Below are 17358 nucleotides of genomic sequence, written 5' to 3'. Positions count from 1 at the left end.
CTAGTAGTGAGACCCTGAACACCCTGTAGACCCGTCCCTAAAATACAAATAAATAAATAAATAAATAAATAAATAAATAAATAAAGGTGTCCCTGTGTAGGGCTGGTGAGATAGCTCAGTGGAACTAAGTGCCTGCTTAGGCAAGCACAGGTCCAGGGTTCGATATCTGGCACTGAAGGCCCCACTGGCCTCCAGGCATGCTGAGCTGGCCACTGAGTCTATATCTATAATCCCAATGCTGGGGAGGCTAAAAACAGGAGGATCACAATGAGTCGAGCTACCTAGTGAGTCCCTGTAACAAATACATTAAAGAAAAAAAATTCCCTGTGGAGCATCAGTTCCAGGCTGTGGGTACAAATCTCTCCATTGCCCAGGTGATGGGCAGGGTAAGGGAGTTTATCAGAAAACAGTACAGGGGTGCATTCGATGACCATGCTGATTCCCCGATTCTGGGCCAAGAGTCTTAGACAGACCACTGCCCTAGTCAAGGCCTGATGGTGGTGGCCAGCATGTCAGTTGATGAAGGCACATGCCCCAAATACTGATCAGCTCTCCTTCGGTGCAGGGGTGGAGGACGAGGTGCAGTGCTTTTCCTGTGGCGGATGCATGAAAAACTGGCAGGAAGGGGACGACCCCTTAGCAGATCACACCAAGTACTTCCCCAGGTGAGCACGTGGCTGTCTAGTGCCCATGGTTTTGCACACACACAGTTTTTCTGTTATCCTCATTTTAGCTGCAGACCAAGACTTGCCTACATCCCTGCTTCACGTTGTGAAGAGTGCGTCTTTATGTCTTTGTCCCCTTACCTGGGGACCCATCTCATCTGTCCTCTCATCAGAGTTTCATCTGGGTTGCAGTTGGATCATGCTTACAATATTGTAACTACTCTAGTGCCGTGCAGTTACAACACTGAGGCTGATAGTAAACTGGTGCTTATTTTACCTTCCTGTACAACTTTTTTATTTTTGTAGGAAGTATGCTTATTTATTAACCACTTTATTTTAATTTAATTTATTTATTTTTGGCAGAACTGGGGATTGAACTCAGGCCCTTGCGCTTGCCAGGCAAGTGCTTATTCTACTGAGCTATCTCCCTGGCCCTATTAACCACTTTGAAGTGCACAGTCCAGTGGTGCTTACACTCACGGTGTTGTGCAGCTGCCCCATCCATTTAATTCCAAATGGGTGTTCTCATGACTCCAGAACAACAAGCCAATCACTTCTCACCCTTCCACACCCGCCTGTGCTACCTAGCCTCTCTCAGACACCAGTCTGCTTCACGTCTATGGACTGCCCCATCCTGGAGATTTCTTATAAATGCAAGAATACAGTAGGATATTGTATGTCTGACTTCTTTCACTTAGAATTTCGTTTTGAAGCTTATCCCTATCATAGCATATATGAGTATTTCATATCTTCTTGTGGCTAGATAATATTTCATGTATATACATTATATTTTGTTTCTCCAGTCATCTACTCATGCATATTTGGTTGTTTCTGCCTTTTGGCTATTGTGAACAGTGCTGATGCAAACAGCCATGGACAGGCACCTGCCTAAGTAGCTGTATTCAGTGCTTTTCGGTATGCAGGAGTGAAATTGCTTGGTTATAATGGTAACTCTGAGTTTAACTTTTTGTGAAACTGTTTTTCACCTTTTCAAGTTTCTACTAGAAAATTATGAAGGTTCCAAATTGTCCTTACCAACAATTACATCCTCTTTCTTTTTTTGCAACTACAGTATAGCCCATGTCCTTAGGTTTCTTGTACTTAGCACTAGTTATCTTCAAATTCTCCCAGATGTTTCATGTCCTTTCATGTAAATCAAGCTTGTTTTGTTTTGTCTTCCTGAGACAGGGTCTTGCTGTGCAATTCAGGCTGGCGTTGGATTTACGATATAGCCCAGGCTGGACTTGAACTCATAGTGATGCTCCTGCCTCAGCCTCCTGAGTGCTGGCATTACAGGTGTGCGCCCCCAGGCCTGGCCAGTCATTTTCATCCTCCTGCAGGAGCCCCTCTGCACTCTTCTGCTTGCTCCAGTCTTAGCACTTAGCCTGTGGTTCTCCTGAGGGCTTCACACTGACTGTCCCTGGCACTCTTCCTTCCTCCGGGAAGAGTCAAGGTTCTGTGTGAGGTCCTCTTCCTTCCCCCTGAAGAGCGTCCCTGAACATCAACTATGGTACAGTTCTCGTTCACTTCTGTTGGCACCTCACTTCATTGCTTTTTGGGATTGAACCCAGGGCTTTCACCCTGACCTACACCCCCAGCTCTTTTTGTGTTTTACTTTGACTCAGGGTCTTGCAAGTTTGCCCAGGGTGGGCTTGAATTCACATTCCTCCTGCTGGGGCCACCCAGACTGCTGGAATTACAGGCATGCACCACCACACCTGACTCTCTATTGGCTTTTAGTTTTAGGAAAAGATTTTTCCTCTGTCTTCCTTCACAGTCCTTTTGTTTGAGTGGTCTTCACAGGACTGATCTTGGACAGAAATGTGGAGTCTTGTTGCTTTCTGTATCTAAGTCTATTCCTGTACGCCTCTCCGGGGCCTGACTTTTCACTTGGCTTTTTTTTTTTTTTTTAATTCATATATGGAAGATAGATTTCTTCAACAAAACAAAGAAAACAGAAGGGATGCATACTTGTGCTTTGGCCTCACCTGTGACTCTCTAGTTTGTAATGGGCCGCTGGCTTTTCCGCATCTCCATTCCAGCTCACCTCGATACTCCACCTGTCTAAGGGAACAGTGCAGGGAGAGCTCTGGTGATTTCGCTCCTGGTTCCTCATGCAGTCTGCATACCTGAGTTTAGAGGGTATCTGTGTCCCGATTTTGTGCTGTCTGGGAAGTAGTGTTCAGGGAGTATGTTTATAGCCATTCTCTATGTTGATATTCGTAGAGTTCTTGAAACTTGTTATTTTGAACATGACTTAGATTTATAGAAAAAGTACACATAGAGCACTTCTGTATATTACCTTGCCTGATTTCCCCCAATACCAACATCTTACATTACCATGGTACATTTCTCTAAATTAAGAGTTGCTAGCATAGTGGTGCACTCCTGTAATGCAAGCACTTGGGAAGCTGAGGCAGGAGGATCTCTGTGTTTGAGACTACCCTGGCCTACATAGTGAATTCAAGGCTGTCCTGTGCTATATAGTGGACCTTGGCTCAAAAAAGAAAAGTTGCTACATTACTATAATTAAATTCCAGGGCCGAGGAGATAGCTCAATAGGATAAGCACTTGCCTGGCAAGTGCAAAGGCCTGAGTTCAATCCCTGGTTCTGATAAATAAATAAATAAATAAATAAATAAATAAATAAATAAATAAATTCCAGACTTGGTTTTTGCCATTTTTCCCACTGATGTCCTGTTTAGTCCCAGGATCCATAGATGGAGTTCGCTCCTGTGGTTCCTCATGGCTGGCTTTGTGGATGAGTGGTACATGTGAACTCATTCCAGCAGCCCTGGGCAGCGTTGCCCCACCTCACAGCCACACAGTCCTCAGAGCCATGTCCGAACATCCCATGTGACGCTATCAGTGTCACTGAAAATGCTGGTTTTACACTTAATGGTTGCTATGAAAACTCTATTAGCATTTTTATAAAAGCTAATGCAAATGTTTACTTACAGACATTTTTATACTTTTTAATTTTCATGCTTAGTTGTCCATTTCTCCAAAATATGAAGTCCTCTGCAGAAGCAATTCCAGACCTCCAAGGATGTGGTGAACTCTCTGAAATAATGGTATGCTGTGTTTCACGGTATGTGATTGGGTGGTTGAAAACTGCTTTGAACAGGAATCCCTCAATATGAATAAGCAGACACATAAACACTCCAGCTATCTACCAAGCACCTTTCATGTGCAAGGTGCAGATGGGGTTACCACGGAGTATCAGGAAGACACAACTCCTAGCTTTGTGAATGAGTGCTCAGAGAATTCGGCACTGGGGCCTTGACTTCTATTAAAGAATGGCATCGGGCTACCTGTATCCCATCTGTGATGGCTGAACTTCCTCTTTGCCCTTTTTCAGGGCTGGGAAGATGTTTCTTTAACCAAAGGAAATGGCCAGATACTGTTGCAGGCAGCCAAGGTAGACAGAATTTTTTTTTTTTTTTTTTTTTGCGGAACCGGGGGTTGAACTCAGGCCCCTGTGCTTGCCAAGCAAGTGCTTATTCCATTGAGCTATGTCCCCGGCCACTTAAGACAGAAATATTATAGGCAGTCAGACAGGGCCAGGCCCTCAAGGAGACAAGATGGAAGACAAGATGACTTTGCAACTTGGAAGAGACAGACACTCCCATATGGGCCACACCTCAAGACCAAGACAAAAAGAGGAAGCACAGCTACATCCCTAGGGATGGGCATTAGGGATTGATATCCTAAATAGTATCAACCAACTTGAAAGAGCCCAAATGAGGTCACTAGCCCAACCCCCAACAGGAAGAGACCCTGTCCCGTATTCGTGCCTGCTTGCTACGTGACTTGCTTTCCCATTTGATACTGAATTTAATTAATTTTACCTGAGCAATGGTGCTTATAATCTCATTGGTTGACCATAGTTTGGTCCCACCTCATGCCCAACTAAGCGAATTCCCATGTCTTCTCCACCACCTTAGACCCGCCTCACCACATGGTTTTCCTCTATAAAAGTCCCTGCAAGAGACAACTTGGGGGGGGGGACTACCTGCTCGCCCCCCCTCCTGTCCCTCTCTTGGACAGGAGCTTTCTTTCCCTCAATAAATATATTCTGCTCATAACCTCCATTTGTTCCTAAAATTCATTCTTCGGTTTTAGAGAACACGAACTCGTGCAGGTCAGGTCCAGAGATCATTTTTCCCTATGTCATTTGGAGGTTCCCTATATGGTTTGGAGGTCACCTGCCCAAGACCAGTTTTTCTCCCTGTATCAATACTAGACTGAGTGCTTTGGACTGAGAAATCTGCATAGTTCTCTGGGATTTCAGCCACTACCCATTTGATAAATACAGGGACACCACCTTATCTTAAGGCTGTGTGCTGGGTAGTTTGTCATCCAAGAAAAAAAAGCAACATTTTCTTCACTTGGTACACCTTTTATACTTGTGAATTTAAAAAAGACTTTGAAGTTGGGTATGGTAGTGGGCACATAATCACAGCTATTTAGGAGTCTGAGGTGAGAGGATCAGGAGTTGAGTCCACAGTGGGCAATTTAGTAAGGCTCTGTTTCAACATAGAGGAAAATAAACAAAAAAGACTTGGGTTTATTCTAGTGGTGCAGCCCTCACCCAGAATGTTTGAGGCCCTGAGTTCCATCCCCATATGGCAGTCAAAGCAAAACATTCTGCGTTAGCCACTTTTCCATCACCAGCATGAAGTGCTCGACAACTACAACTTAAATAAAGGAAGATTCCTTTTCACTCACAGTTACAGTGGGTTCACAGCAGGGTCTGCTGGCTCCAAAGCAGGAGTGGCAAGCTTGGCAGGTGTAGTGGCACACACCTGTGATCCCAGCTCACAGAAGCTGAGGCGGGAAGATCACTGTGTGTTCAAGGCCAGCCTGGGCTACAGAGTGAAAGCCTGTCTCAAAACATAAAAAAACCTGGACAGGATATCATGTCTGCATCTTGTACTGTGAACAACTACTACAAAGATAACAATATGCAATGTGTTGATTATTATAGCTGTCCTGTAGCCTGTTTTGAAACTGTCTCATTGTTGTTTGTTTCTCAGTAAAATAAATAAATTAATTAAATTTTTTAAAAAACCCAAAACAACAAAAAGAATATATCCAGGCCCACCTCTGAACATGAGACTGACGGGAACACTTTTTTTTTTTTTCTTTTTCTTTTTTTAAACATTTTAAAAATGTATTTAGTAGAGTCTACAGGCTCTCACTACACAGATCAGATTCATAGTGATCCTCCCATTTTCAGCCTCCCAAGCGCTGGGATTACAGGCATGCACTACCATACCCAGTCTCAGTAGTTGCCTCAGCATACCCCGGGGGCAGGGCTAGCACAGCAGGCTGGGGATCAAACCCCCAACCCGTGTCTGCCTAAGCAGGTGCTTTAGTCTGCTGAGCTATCTGGCTGGCCTACTGAGGGGAACACTTTAGATCTAACCACAGCACACACAGCACCTAATTTTAAAAAACAAAAAAACAAAAAACAAAAAATGACAGGGACTCTTTTGTGGTGCCTAAGTGGTGACTGGTTTTTATGCCATTGTGTGAGATGTGCCTCCCTCAAACCTCATCCCATGTGTGTCTGCACATTACCCATCTGACAAAAAAAAGGAAAAAGATGACACTGAAAAAGGAAGCCTGCGGACATATAAATAGCTTATCATTCAAAGGAGGAAATGCAACTTTTCTACATCCCAGATGCACGATAACAAGTAAGTTGCAGGAGGCTAAGGACAGAGGCTTTCCTCGGGACCGCCTCGCTCTAAATGCTGTGCTTGTGATCCGCTGCACAGCGCTGACGCTAGCATGCGCCCCCTATGTGTCAGACCAAACACACACACTCCTGCAGGTGACCTAGTTCCAGCACTCCTTTCTTCTCAAGTTAGCATAAATACTCAAGGGAGGACTATGTTTAGAAGCTGTTTGCTTGTTCCCAAAGATAATATGACTCCCCCTTCTCTTAGGCGGATTCTGATTAATAAAAAAATTTATTTTTCAAAGGAACCCACCAGTGAAACTAAGCTTGAAGGACCCACAGCAGTTAGTTCTCTACCACCAGGTAAGAACTTGGGGGTTGGCCAACTGGTTGTATGTGTGCCCAAGTATATTTGGGGGGAGGAATTTGAAAAAAATCTTTGTAATCATTCAGAGAGTTCCTGGGGAGGAGAAGCATCAGAATGGAGAGGGGAGTACTGGGCATGAGGTACCTGTGAGCTCTCCAGATGGACTCCAAACCGTCCGTGTGTCTGACACAAATCATGCAGCAGGCTGCTCTGCTGAGGCTTTTAAGTGAGAGACTACAGCATTCCTCAGTATTCCTGAGATGCACACATTTTTCCTGGATTCTGGGGTCAAGGACAGTATATGGGTGCATGCTCCCTACTTTCTGATTTTATGGAAAAAGCTGGGAGAGGACCCCAAACTGGAGATCACGGATGGCCATGGAAGGTCCTAACCCACCCATAGTGGAAGGCAGCATCATGGGGCAAGATGGGTAGGAGACTGGGGTTGAGAGGGAAGTGGCTTTGAGCCCCACCTGTGCTTCCTTTGTTTCCACAGCGGTGGTCCTGGGGGAAGCCCTGTGGTTTCAAGAGGCAAAGAGTCTGAGTGAGAAGCTGAGAGCCACTTACATCAGTGCCCATTTCCGCCGCTTGTCACTGCTTAAGAGCCCTTGGGACCTCCCCTCTGATCGCCTGCTGGGCTGTGACCTGGCCCTCACTGCCAAGCGTGTCAGCAGTCCTGTGCAGGAGCCCCAGACGCTGCCTGAGGTCTTAGCCAACTTGCACTCAGTCATGAGTGTGGAGGGTGTAGCTGGCAGTGGGAAGACGGTCCTCCTAAAGAAGATTGCCTTTCTCTGGGCATCGGGGTGCTGTCCCTTGTTGAACAGGTTCCAGCTGGTCTTCTACTTGTCCCTCAGTTCTGTCAGCCCAGACCAAGGGCTGGCCCACGTTATCTGTGACCAACTCCTGGCAACAGGAGCTGTGAGTGAAATGGGCCTGAAGAACATCACCCGGCAGTTAGGGCACCAGGTCTTATTCCTGCTGGATGATTACAAGGCAAGGGGCTCAGTCCCCCAAGTCATGGAAACACTGATCCAAAGAAGCCACTTGTCACGGACCTGCCGATTAATTGCTGTCCGTACAAACAAGGGAAGGCACATCCGCAGGCACCTACATACAATTCTGGAGGTCAGAGAGTTCCCCTTTTACAACACCATCTCTATATTAAGGCAGCTCTTTCCACAGGACCAGCTTCTGCTGCGGAGGTTCATGGCGCATTTTGGGAAGAACCCACACATGCAAGGGATTCACAAAACACCTCTCTTTGTGGCAGCAGTGTGTGCTTTCTCTCAACCTTTCAATCTCTTTCAGTCTTTTGACCATATGGCTATTTTCAAGGCCTACATGGAATGTCTTTTCTTAAAGCACAAAACTGAAACCGAGCTTTTCAGAAGAACTGTGTCGTCCTGTGGGGAACTGGCCCTGAAAGGTTTTCTTTCATTTTGTTTTGAGTTTAGTGTTGACGACCTTACAGAAGCAGGAGTTGATGAAGATGAGGATCTCACTATGTACTTGCTGAGTAGGTTTACAGCCCAGAGACTGAGACCAGTCTATAAGTTTTTAAATCCTGCATTTCAAGAATTTCTTGCTGGGAAGAGGCTGAGTGAACTGCTGGATTCAGACAGGCAGGAAGATCAGGATTTGGGACTTTATTATTTGAAACAAATTAACTCACCCCTGATGGCTGTAAGCTATGACAATTTTTTAAAGTATGTTGCCAGCTACTCTTCAACAAAGGTGGGGCCACACATGGTATCTCATTTGCTTCATTTGGTGGACAGCAAAGAGTCATTGGAAAATCCCCCCGGAAATGGTGACCGCCTACAGTTCAAAGAGGAAATGACACTGGATGAACAGCTGATAAGGGCTGTGTGGCAGCTGAGTCCAGAGCATTGCTTTGCACTGCTGTCAGAACGATTGTGGGATTTTGCCGTCACGATTGCTTATGAAAGCAATACGGTTGCTACATGTGCTCCATTGATTTCGAAATTCCTTCAAGGGAGATCCCTGACCTTGAAGGCACTTAGCTCACCATATTTCTTTGACCACCCAGAAAGCCTCTGCGTGCTGAAGAGTGTCACACTCTTGCTAACTGGCAATGAGCCGAGACTTGGACTCTCAGAGAGTGAAATCCTGGAAGGACACTTCGACAGGTCCCAGATGCCGACAATAGATCGGGACTATGCTTCCGCCTTTGAAAATAGCAAAGAATGGGAGCGGGATTTAGCGGAGAAGGAAAAGAACATCAGGCGTTTCCAGAAGATCAGGATCCAGCAGCTGCCTCACCTCAGCGGCGGCTACTGGCAGCTCCAGCCCCAGCAGCCCAAGCTCCCCCTGCTGCAGGTGCACGTTACCGGCCACAGCGCGGCCGGGCCCGAGATGCTCGCGTTGCTCGCGGCCGCCTTCTCCGCCTCCCAGCGCGTCGAGCTCCACCTGGAGGCAAGCGCTGGCTTCCTGGAGAGCATCCGGCCCGCGCTGGAGCCCTGCAAGGCCGCCGTCACTAAGTGCGCCCTGGGAAGCGTCCCGCTCAGCGCCGCCGAACAGCAGCTGCTGCTCGCCCTGCCCGCCTTGGAGTCCCTCGAAGTCTCAGGCTCCGGCCAGGTCCCAGGTAGCCCGGCCGTGGTCGGGAGCACTTTTCTGATGAGGCATTTTGTTTTCTCACTCCTAGAATTGGGTAGGAAAGCCACAAACCCAGACATCCTCTTTGATAGAAAAGTTATAAAATAAACTTTCCCTCACTTGGGGACTAGTAGTATAAATGAAAGAAAGATTAGCAGAATGGTTTACACGTAACTCAGATTATTTGAACCTGAGCATCTCCTAGTTAATAAAATTAACAAATCGTGAATGTCACTATTTAATTAAGGCCCCTTAGCAAGCAGACATGAATCACTGGTTCTTAGTAAATAGTGATCTATTTTCAGGTGATGCTGAAAACTTCTCCTGTTCCCGCGCCTAAGGGAAGAAAGGGCGTGGCTTCTTTGGCAGACATGTCTCGCGCTTATCTCAGCCCTTTTTCTTGTTATTTTTTTCAAATAGCTTTGCCATGTAGTCCATCCTGGCCTTGAACTCGCAGCAGTGCCCCTGCCTCAGCCTCCTGCATGCTTGGATTACAGGTGTGCATCCCCACACCCAGTTTGAGTTTTCTAAGGAATATTTGATAGTTTGGGGAACAACTTTCCTCATCTCATTAAATTTAGTCCTAGGTACTTCTGCTTCTTATATCATTGTAAATATTTAACTTTTTTCACCTTCTAATTGTTGATTAACTTTGGTTTTCAACAGTTGTACTCCAAGGTGTGCTTTGCTAGGTATTAACTTATTTAAGGGTCACTCATGGATGTGATTTCAAGGCCAGCCTGAACTGCACAGAGAGAGACCCTGTCTCAAAACAACAACAACAACAAAAAGTTTTATGGTGTTTGGTGGTCTTCATCTGACAATGTGAAAGGAGCTGATGGGTCAAAATGATGTTTTCAGATTTTCCACTTGGAAATTATTAGATTAGTAATGAGAAACTATGCTGCTCTGCAGACCAAATCTTCTCTAACCTGGACAAGTTCCCAAGCCTGAGAGAACTGTCTGTGAATCTGTATGGCAAACATGATGTTTTTTCTCTCCTTCCTGAGGAATTCTCAAACCACCACATGGAGAAATTACTGATACAAATTTCAACTGGGCGTGGTGCTTCCAAACTAGGTAAGGGTGGCACTTGGACTTGTTTTTGCATTAGATGGAAAAGGTGAAGACTGACCTTGAACTTGTGGCAATTTTCCCACCTCAGCTGCCCGAGAGCCGAGACTGCAGGCAGTGCCACGCCTGGCTCCAACTGTTTGGCAGTTAAAGCTTCTTCATCTGAGCTGTAATCCTAATACTTATGAGGCTGAGGCAAGAGGATCGCCATGAGTGAGAGGCCAGCCGGGGCTGCATAGTGAATTCAAGCCCCGCCTGAATTAGAGAGCAAGGCCCTCCCTCAAAAAAACCAAACAGTTACAACTTGTGTGGGTCTGAGGCTTAGTCTGACCGCACTGGATGTTGTGGGAGTAGCAGTCTTTCCTTAAGAAGGCAGAAGGCTAGCTATAAATTCTGAAACTTTACTATGTGGTAGGAACTGCTATAAGCACTTCCAAATCCTGGCTTCTGCCCCACGCCTACTTTCAAGGAACTGTCAGCTCCCATGTGGAAGCCGCCCTTCACTGCTCACAATACACAGAAGTCAGCTTTTGTTTGAGTGGCTGCCCTGGGGGTGGCCACGAAGCTGATGGGCCAGGCTGGATCTGCCATCAAGGCCAGCTGTGCTGCCTGCCTGCTCGTAAAGTCCCCCATTTAACAGAGCTGTCAGCGCCTCACTTTAGGAAACCCTGAACACTGGACAGAAGTGGACCTCCGAGTTATGACCAGCTTCACCTACAAACAAAACATCTCGGATTATGGCTAGAATTTTCACTTAGGGCCCAAATGCTGGCCTCTTGTGCTTCCAGATACAGATTTAACCCTTAAGGCGTTCTAGGAGGAACATTATAGCATCCTTTCCAATAGGAGGTTAGTTGAAAAATCCTGGGCCAGTGTCTCTAAGGACACTGAGATCTGCCTGTACACAGGAGAGAGACTGAAGGCTGTGGAGAGGAGCCCAACCTTCCACTGACAACCTGCATTACGGCCAGTCCTTGGGAACACACTGAGTTCCTAAGTCAAAGATCCACCCTGTAGGAAGTTCTGTGGAATCCACATGCAAAACATTTGCTGACACTGAAGTTGAAAGTGGTAGTTTTTGGGGCTGGTGAGATGGCTCAGTGGTCTAAAGCACCTACTTAAGACAGCTTAGCAAAGCACAGGGACCGCGGTTCAATCCCCCAGCACCACATGCCAGCCAGCCCCGCCCCCTGGTGGGCTGAGCTGGCCACACACACACACACACACACACACACACAGATAAAATTTAAAAAAATAAAGTATGAGATCAGTTTTGCAGTTTTCTCTAATTTCTGAAAAATCTTTTCTATTTTGCAGTCAAATTGATTGAGAATTCCCCAGACCTTCGTATTTTCCATCTGAATTGCAATTCCTTGCCAGATTTGGAGTCTCTCATGACCACACTGGCTTCCTGCAAGAAACTCAATGAAATTATATTTTCTGGACATTTTTTTGATGCCATCCCATTTGGTAAGAAATATAACTTTAAAATTTTGACTCAAGATGTCTCTGTGGACAAAGTCATACTGAGAACAATAAAAAAGAACTTTTTTTGGAAACAGGGTCTTGCTATGAAGTTCAGGTTGGCCTTGACTCAGTGTGGCATTGAACTCACAGTGCTCCTCCTGCCTCAGCCTTTTATTTATTTTGCCATACTGGGGATTAACTCAGGACCCTGCACTTGCCAGGCAGATGCTTATTCTACTGAGCTATCTGCCCAGCCCACACCTCAGCCTCTTGAGAGCTGGGATTTACAGGTGTAGGTCACCATGCCCAGCTGTTTCTATTACTTTAAATATTTCTAGCTTCCAGAATTATTTTCTGAGTAAAGATTTGGATTCTGTACTTAGTCAAACTAATTCAATGTGCTTTAGCACAGTATTTCTGTTTTTGTTTTTGAGACAGGGCTTCACAGTGTAGCTCAGGTTAGCCTGAAACTCACTGTATAGCCCAGACTGGCCTCAAACTTGAGACTAACCTGTCTCAGTTTCAGCCTCAACTCCTGCCTTGGCCTCCTGAGTGCTGGAATTACAGGTGTGTACCACCTCACCTGGCCTTAGTACTATTTATTTGTTTATTTAGATTTTAGGGAAGGGACAACAGGGTGTTCAGGGTCTCACTACTAGATCGGATTCATAGTGATCCGCCTACTTACAGCATCCCAAGAGCTGGGATTACAGGTGTGCCACCACACCCAATCTCAATTGCAGTCTCAGTGTGCCCTAGGGGTGGGGCTGGCACAAAGGCAGGCCCAGGGATTGAACCTCTGGCCCCTGCACCTGTTTGCAGGTGCTTTAATCTGCTGAGCTATTTGGCCTGCCCTATTTATCTTTTTGAGACAGGGTCTCATTATGCAATTTCAGGCTGGCCTTGAGCTTACTTTGTAGACCCAGCTGGTCTCAAACTTGCAATGATCCTCCTGCCTCAGTCACAGGAGTACTGAGATTAGTGGTTTGTGCCACCATGCCCATCCCTGATCACTTTAAGAATAATGTAAAAAAAAAAAAAAAAAAAAAAAGAATAGTCTTTATTTAAAAAGATACTATACTCAGGGATGGGGAGATGGCTCAGTGGAATAAGCGCTTCCCTAGCAAGCGCAAGGGTTTGAGTTCAATCCCCCATTCTGCCAAAAAAAAAAAAAAGAAAAAAAATTATACTCATAAGAAATGTAAATGACATGGGTCTGGGGAGATAGCTGAGTGGTCTAAGTGCCTGCTGGGCAAGTGCAAAGACCTGGGTTCAATCCCTGTACCGCATGCCTGGCCAGTCCTACACAGTGCAGGCCACCGAAACTGGATGCAGCGGTGCACGCCTGTAATCCCAGCACTGGGGAGGCTGAGTCAGGAGGATCACTAGGAGTCCGAACTGTATAGTGAGATCTTGTACCAAATAAATAAATAATAAAAAAGAAATGTAATTGACATAACTAAATGTTTATTTTCTCTCTCACAGTCTCTATTTTGCCCAATTTTACTTTTCTGAAGATACTAAATCTGTCAGAGCAACAATTTCCTGATACAGAGACAGCAGAAAAATTTGGTATGTTTCCAAATCAGTACTTCTGTTTATTCCTAATTCCATTCCCCCTGCTTCCACAAAGCCTTTGCCTGCCCCTTGACTGAGGCAGTGAGGAGAGTGGGCGTGCGTTCAGGAGCCTTGGCTGACAGCAGGAGAAGGCACCCAAGGCCCTGCGTGGGAGCAGTGTGGTATTTGCATTTGCACGGCCTACAGGCATCCTTTATCTCACCCAGGGCAGGGCTAATGTGATGCAAGTAGCTGCACATCTGCATCACTCAGGAGCTGCCCAGACAGAGGTGGCAGAGAGTGAGATGCGCTGCCTTTTCCCTCTTGGGCCCTCTCACCGTGCAGGCAGGGGCTGGCTTGCAGCCGCCCAGCTCCTTGGAGGGAGCGCGAGGCTCGGCTCAGCCGTGATTGCCGCTTAGTCCTCGGACTTGGTCTCCTGGGAGCAGGTACTCAGAGCGACTTCTGCGCACCCTGGGTCGGCTCCTACCAGTGTTGTGCACTTCACTGTGTAGCCTCCATTCCAACATGTTAATTACTCGTTGTCTGTGAGCCTCAGAAGTAGGTACAAACCTGCCTGGGGGCGGTCGCTGGAGGGAGAGCGGGCTGTGCTCCGGCTCCAGGCTGGGCGCTGATGGTAAGGGTGGTGGTAGCCCAGGGCCGGATGACAGCACAGGGAATAACATGCTCTGTCTCCTCAGCTGACGCGCTGGGCTCTCTCACGAACCTGGAAGAGCTGGTCCTTCCAACTGGGGACAAGATTTACCAGGTGGTGAAACAGATCATCCAGCAGTGTCAGCGGCTTTTGTGCCTCCGTGTCCTGTCCTTTCTCAACATTCTGAATGACGACAGCGTGGTGGAACTCGGTGAGCTACTCTCAGTTTTCCTGTGTGCAAGCAGCCCAGGGTGCCCTCCGCGCATCCTCGCTGCTCCAGTACAAGGAAGCCTCCCTTCTGGGCTGTACAGCCTCCAAGTGCGTGTGTTCTTGCGTGCATGCACGTATGGGGAGACGCCACCAGGCCAGCGCCCTGCACGGAGCTGCGTCTGCAGGCCCGCACTCATCACTGCGTGTCAGACACGCGCCTGAGCCTCTCCAGAGGCCTCTTTTTTTCAGTTGGAGATTAATATAGTTGCAGAAGGACAGACGTCTTCAGTATGCCACTCAATATATTTTAGTGAACAGTCTTGAATCATCCGGTGTCTCAGTTACTTTTCTGTCATTGCTGGGACAAAATGCCTGACACCCAAAATTAGAGCAGGAGGGGCTGGGGAGATGGCTCAATAGAATAAGCGCTTTCCTGGCAAGTGCAAGGGCCTGAGTTCAATCCCAGGTTCCACCAAAAAAAAAAAAAAAAATTACAGAAGGAAAAGTTTAGCTCACTGTTTGTGGAGGTTTTAGTCTGCAACACAGAGTGGCATGTGGCAGAGGGCAGCAGTTTATGGTGGCAGAAAACAGCAAAGACAGCAAGAGCAAAGAGTTGGAAGAGCAGTGGCAGCGGCAGAGGAAGCAGGAAGCCAGCCTCTTCCCTAGGGCGGGGTTGCCCTTACACCCATCTTCCCAGCATTGGACCAGGAGTCAATCACAAACTCTAGAAGCCCACCCTGTGACTACATGAGGCTTTGGGGGACATCTAGACACAAACCATAACAGTCGGGTATGGGCAGCAAGAGACCAGGTCAGAACACCTCCAACATCGCCAGCCTCCTTCCAGCTGTTTGTCAACACTGCTGCCCCTTCTCACAGGGAAGTCACAGTTACACTGTAAGGGTTGAGTTGCCGCGAAGGAAGACCCCAAGAGTCGGTCTCTCATGCAAAGAACAAAGGGAATTTTATTAGCTGTGTGCACACAGGGCGGTCTGAACACGCAGGAACAGAGAGTGCCCCGAGCTGGCCGTGGGCAGTGGTTTTAAGCCCCAAAGACAAAGGGAGGAGGGATTTTGCAAGCGTGGTTACAGAAGCAAATGGCATTGGTTAGTTTGGGTTGGTTCTAAAAATAATTGGTGGGTTTGAGAATATATGACCTTTCGAGGAAACTAAGTGGGGTAGGCTACAGGGCAACTAAATAGTTAACTCTGCAGTTTCAGCCGCATTCCGAGAACTGGTGGGATTGTCTATGCAAGGTGTCCTATTTCACAAGGATGCCCCCAGGTTGGAGATGGAATGTTTACCTAAGCCAGGCCTGAGGCTTTATGACTCCGTGTGGGTTCCAAGATAAGGGTTACTTAAGCCTTATAGTCAAGGACCAGTAGGTGGTCCCTTGTGACCGGAGTCTGAACTTTAAAATTTTTGGGGGGCTTTACAACACTGTGACTCTAGACATGCCACAGCTTATCCATCCAGTTTATTCTAATATTTGGCTACTATGAATAATGCTTTTAGCTGCACGTGGTGACATGTGCTATAATCCTAGCACTGAGGGGCTGAGGCTGGAGGATCGAAGTTAAAGCCTAGCCTGGGAAACTTAGCAACTTAGTAAGACACTGTCTCAAAATAAGAAATGAAGACTAAAAGAAGGGCTTGGGATGCGGCTCAGTGTGATGCCCTGAGCCAAATTTGCTAATAATAATAGTATTACTTCCCATGATGAGTAATGCTTCTACAAACATAGTGTTTGGGTTTTTTAAATTTAAATCTGCTATGTATTTCCCATGCTGTTAGGATAATGACTGTTGCTAGGTGCAGGCGTCTGGTGTCAGGGCAGGTTTCATTCTCCAGCCACATAAAAATGAAGGTCTTCAGTGTTTCTGACTAGTGGCTCTTGATAAAGCTTTTGAGGTCTCCAAGAAGAGTACTGCACTCTTGATGTTCCGGGGCTGTGCTGAGCTCCACCAGCTCATCTGTGAAGGTGTTGTCCACCCCTTGGTCGGCCAGGAAATCCTTTAGGTGGTCATACAAGGCCCAGTCCAGGGAATCTGTGTTAAGCGTGTAATTAGTATCCTTCCATTCAGAGTCGCCTGTGGCCTGAACGCTAACTTCCTTGATAGAGAAAATATCATTTTCAGCCTCCTCCTCTTCTCCAATCTCGTCCTCTGAATAGTGACAGTCCAGTACAAGAGCCTTCTTGCTGTCACTCTTGGTAACTTCTACCACAAAATTAGGAGTTGATGTCAGTTCAGGCTCTTGTTCTTCGCTCTGTTGCCCCTCTGAGGACTGTTCCTCAATATCTAAAGTTGGTGGGATGCTACTGTTAATGTTGAAAGTGACAGTGATCTTTTCCCCAGCAACTTTCCACACTAATTTAGCTTCTGTCCCATCCACTTCCAGCTCCCAGCCCCCAGACATCTTATGTCCCTATGGGGAAGGGACTTATGTTTCTGAATTTTTTTTCCTCTTTAATTTCATCAGTAAGAAATTCAACAAAAGCTTTGTCTCCTTCGGTGTGCAGCGCTCCGAGGTCGCAGCCGCAGCCGCAGGCGCATGGCCCGGTAGGCTGCAGGAGGCCAGGTCGGGGCAGCGACCCTGCGCTCACCCACAGCAGCCCGAAGAGCCAGGGGCTTGGCCGGGGCGCCGGCTACAGCAGCTGCCCGAGCGAGCGGTGGGGTCGGCGCGGCAATGGGGAGGCTTGCGACCGCGGTGCCCAGGGCTCGGGGCAGGGGGCGCAATAGGGGGAACATCGCAAAGGCGGCTACCGCAGAGATGCGCACATGTGAGTGCAAAGAACAACCAGGACCTAAAACATAGTGCTCTTTGAGCTATATATTTAGGTATTTCTAGGGCAAGAGTTACTGAGGCACTTGGAAAAACCCAGTTTTGCACGGAGACTGTACCAGTTCACACCCCCACCAGCAATCGTTTTGCATCCTAGCCTTACTTAGTATTCCTCAGTACTTTAAATTTGAGCCATTCTTACAACTGGATAGCCCTAGCTCCTTGTAGATTTCCTGTTGGTATATTCTTGTTTTTTTTTTTTTTTTTTTTTTTTTTT

General features: G+C 47.0%; 1 protein-coding gene, 1 non-coding gene and 1 pseudogene across 4 annotated transcripts in view; 2 read left to right on the top strand and 1 right to left on the bottom strand.

Moving 5' to 3' along the window:
* Naip (NLR family apoptosis inhibitory protein) overlaps positions 1-17358 on the top strand; it is a 39762-nt gene that overhangs the window by 20702 nt on the left and 1702 nt on the right. The window contains exons 7-14 of one of the 3 annotated variants that reach the window (XM_004623197.2): positions 566-665; positions 3658-3739; positions 6660-6717; positions 7218-9326; positions 10253-10417; positions 11729-11881; positions 13364-13450; positions 14134-14298. In XM_004623197.2, the coding sequence (XP_004623254.1) occupies positions 566-665; positions 3658-3739; positions 6660-6717; positions 7218-9326; positions 10253-10417; positions 11729-11881; positions 13364-13450; positions 14134-14298 (2919 nt within the window). The remainder of the gene's footprint in view (positions 1-565; positions 666-3657; positions 3740-6659; positions 6718-7217; positions 9327-10252; positions 10418-11728; positions 11882-13363; positions 13451-14133; positions 14299-17358) is intronic. The other 2 variants (XM_023703768.1, XM_023703787.1) reach the window with 2 other exon arrangements.
* Positions 6158-6261, top strand: LOC111815186. The gene has a single exon (XR_002819943.1). It is a non-coding gene; the product is annotated as a small nucleolar RNA U13 (small nucleolar RNA).
* LOC105741808 lies at positions 16182-17063 on the bottom strand (annotated as a pseudogene).

Source organism: Octodon degus, unplaced genomic scaffold (assembly GCF_000260255.1).
Source record: "Octodon degus isolate 3935 unplaced genomic scaffold, OctDeg1.0 scaffold00001, whole genome shotgun sequence".
In the NCBI taxonomy this organism is placed as follows: Eukaryota; Metazoa; Chordata; class Mammalia; order Rodentia; family Octodontidae; genus Octodon; species Octodon degus.
The sequence above is the reverse complement of the archived record's forward strand: the minus strand, read 5'-3'. Positions and strand labels throughout refer to the sequence as shown.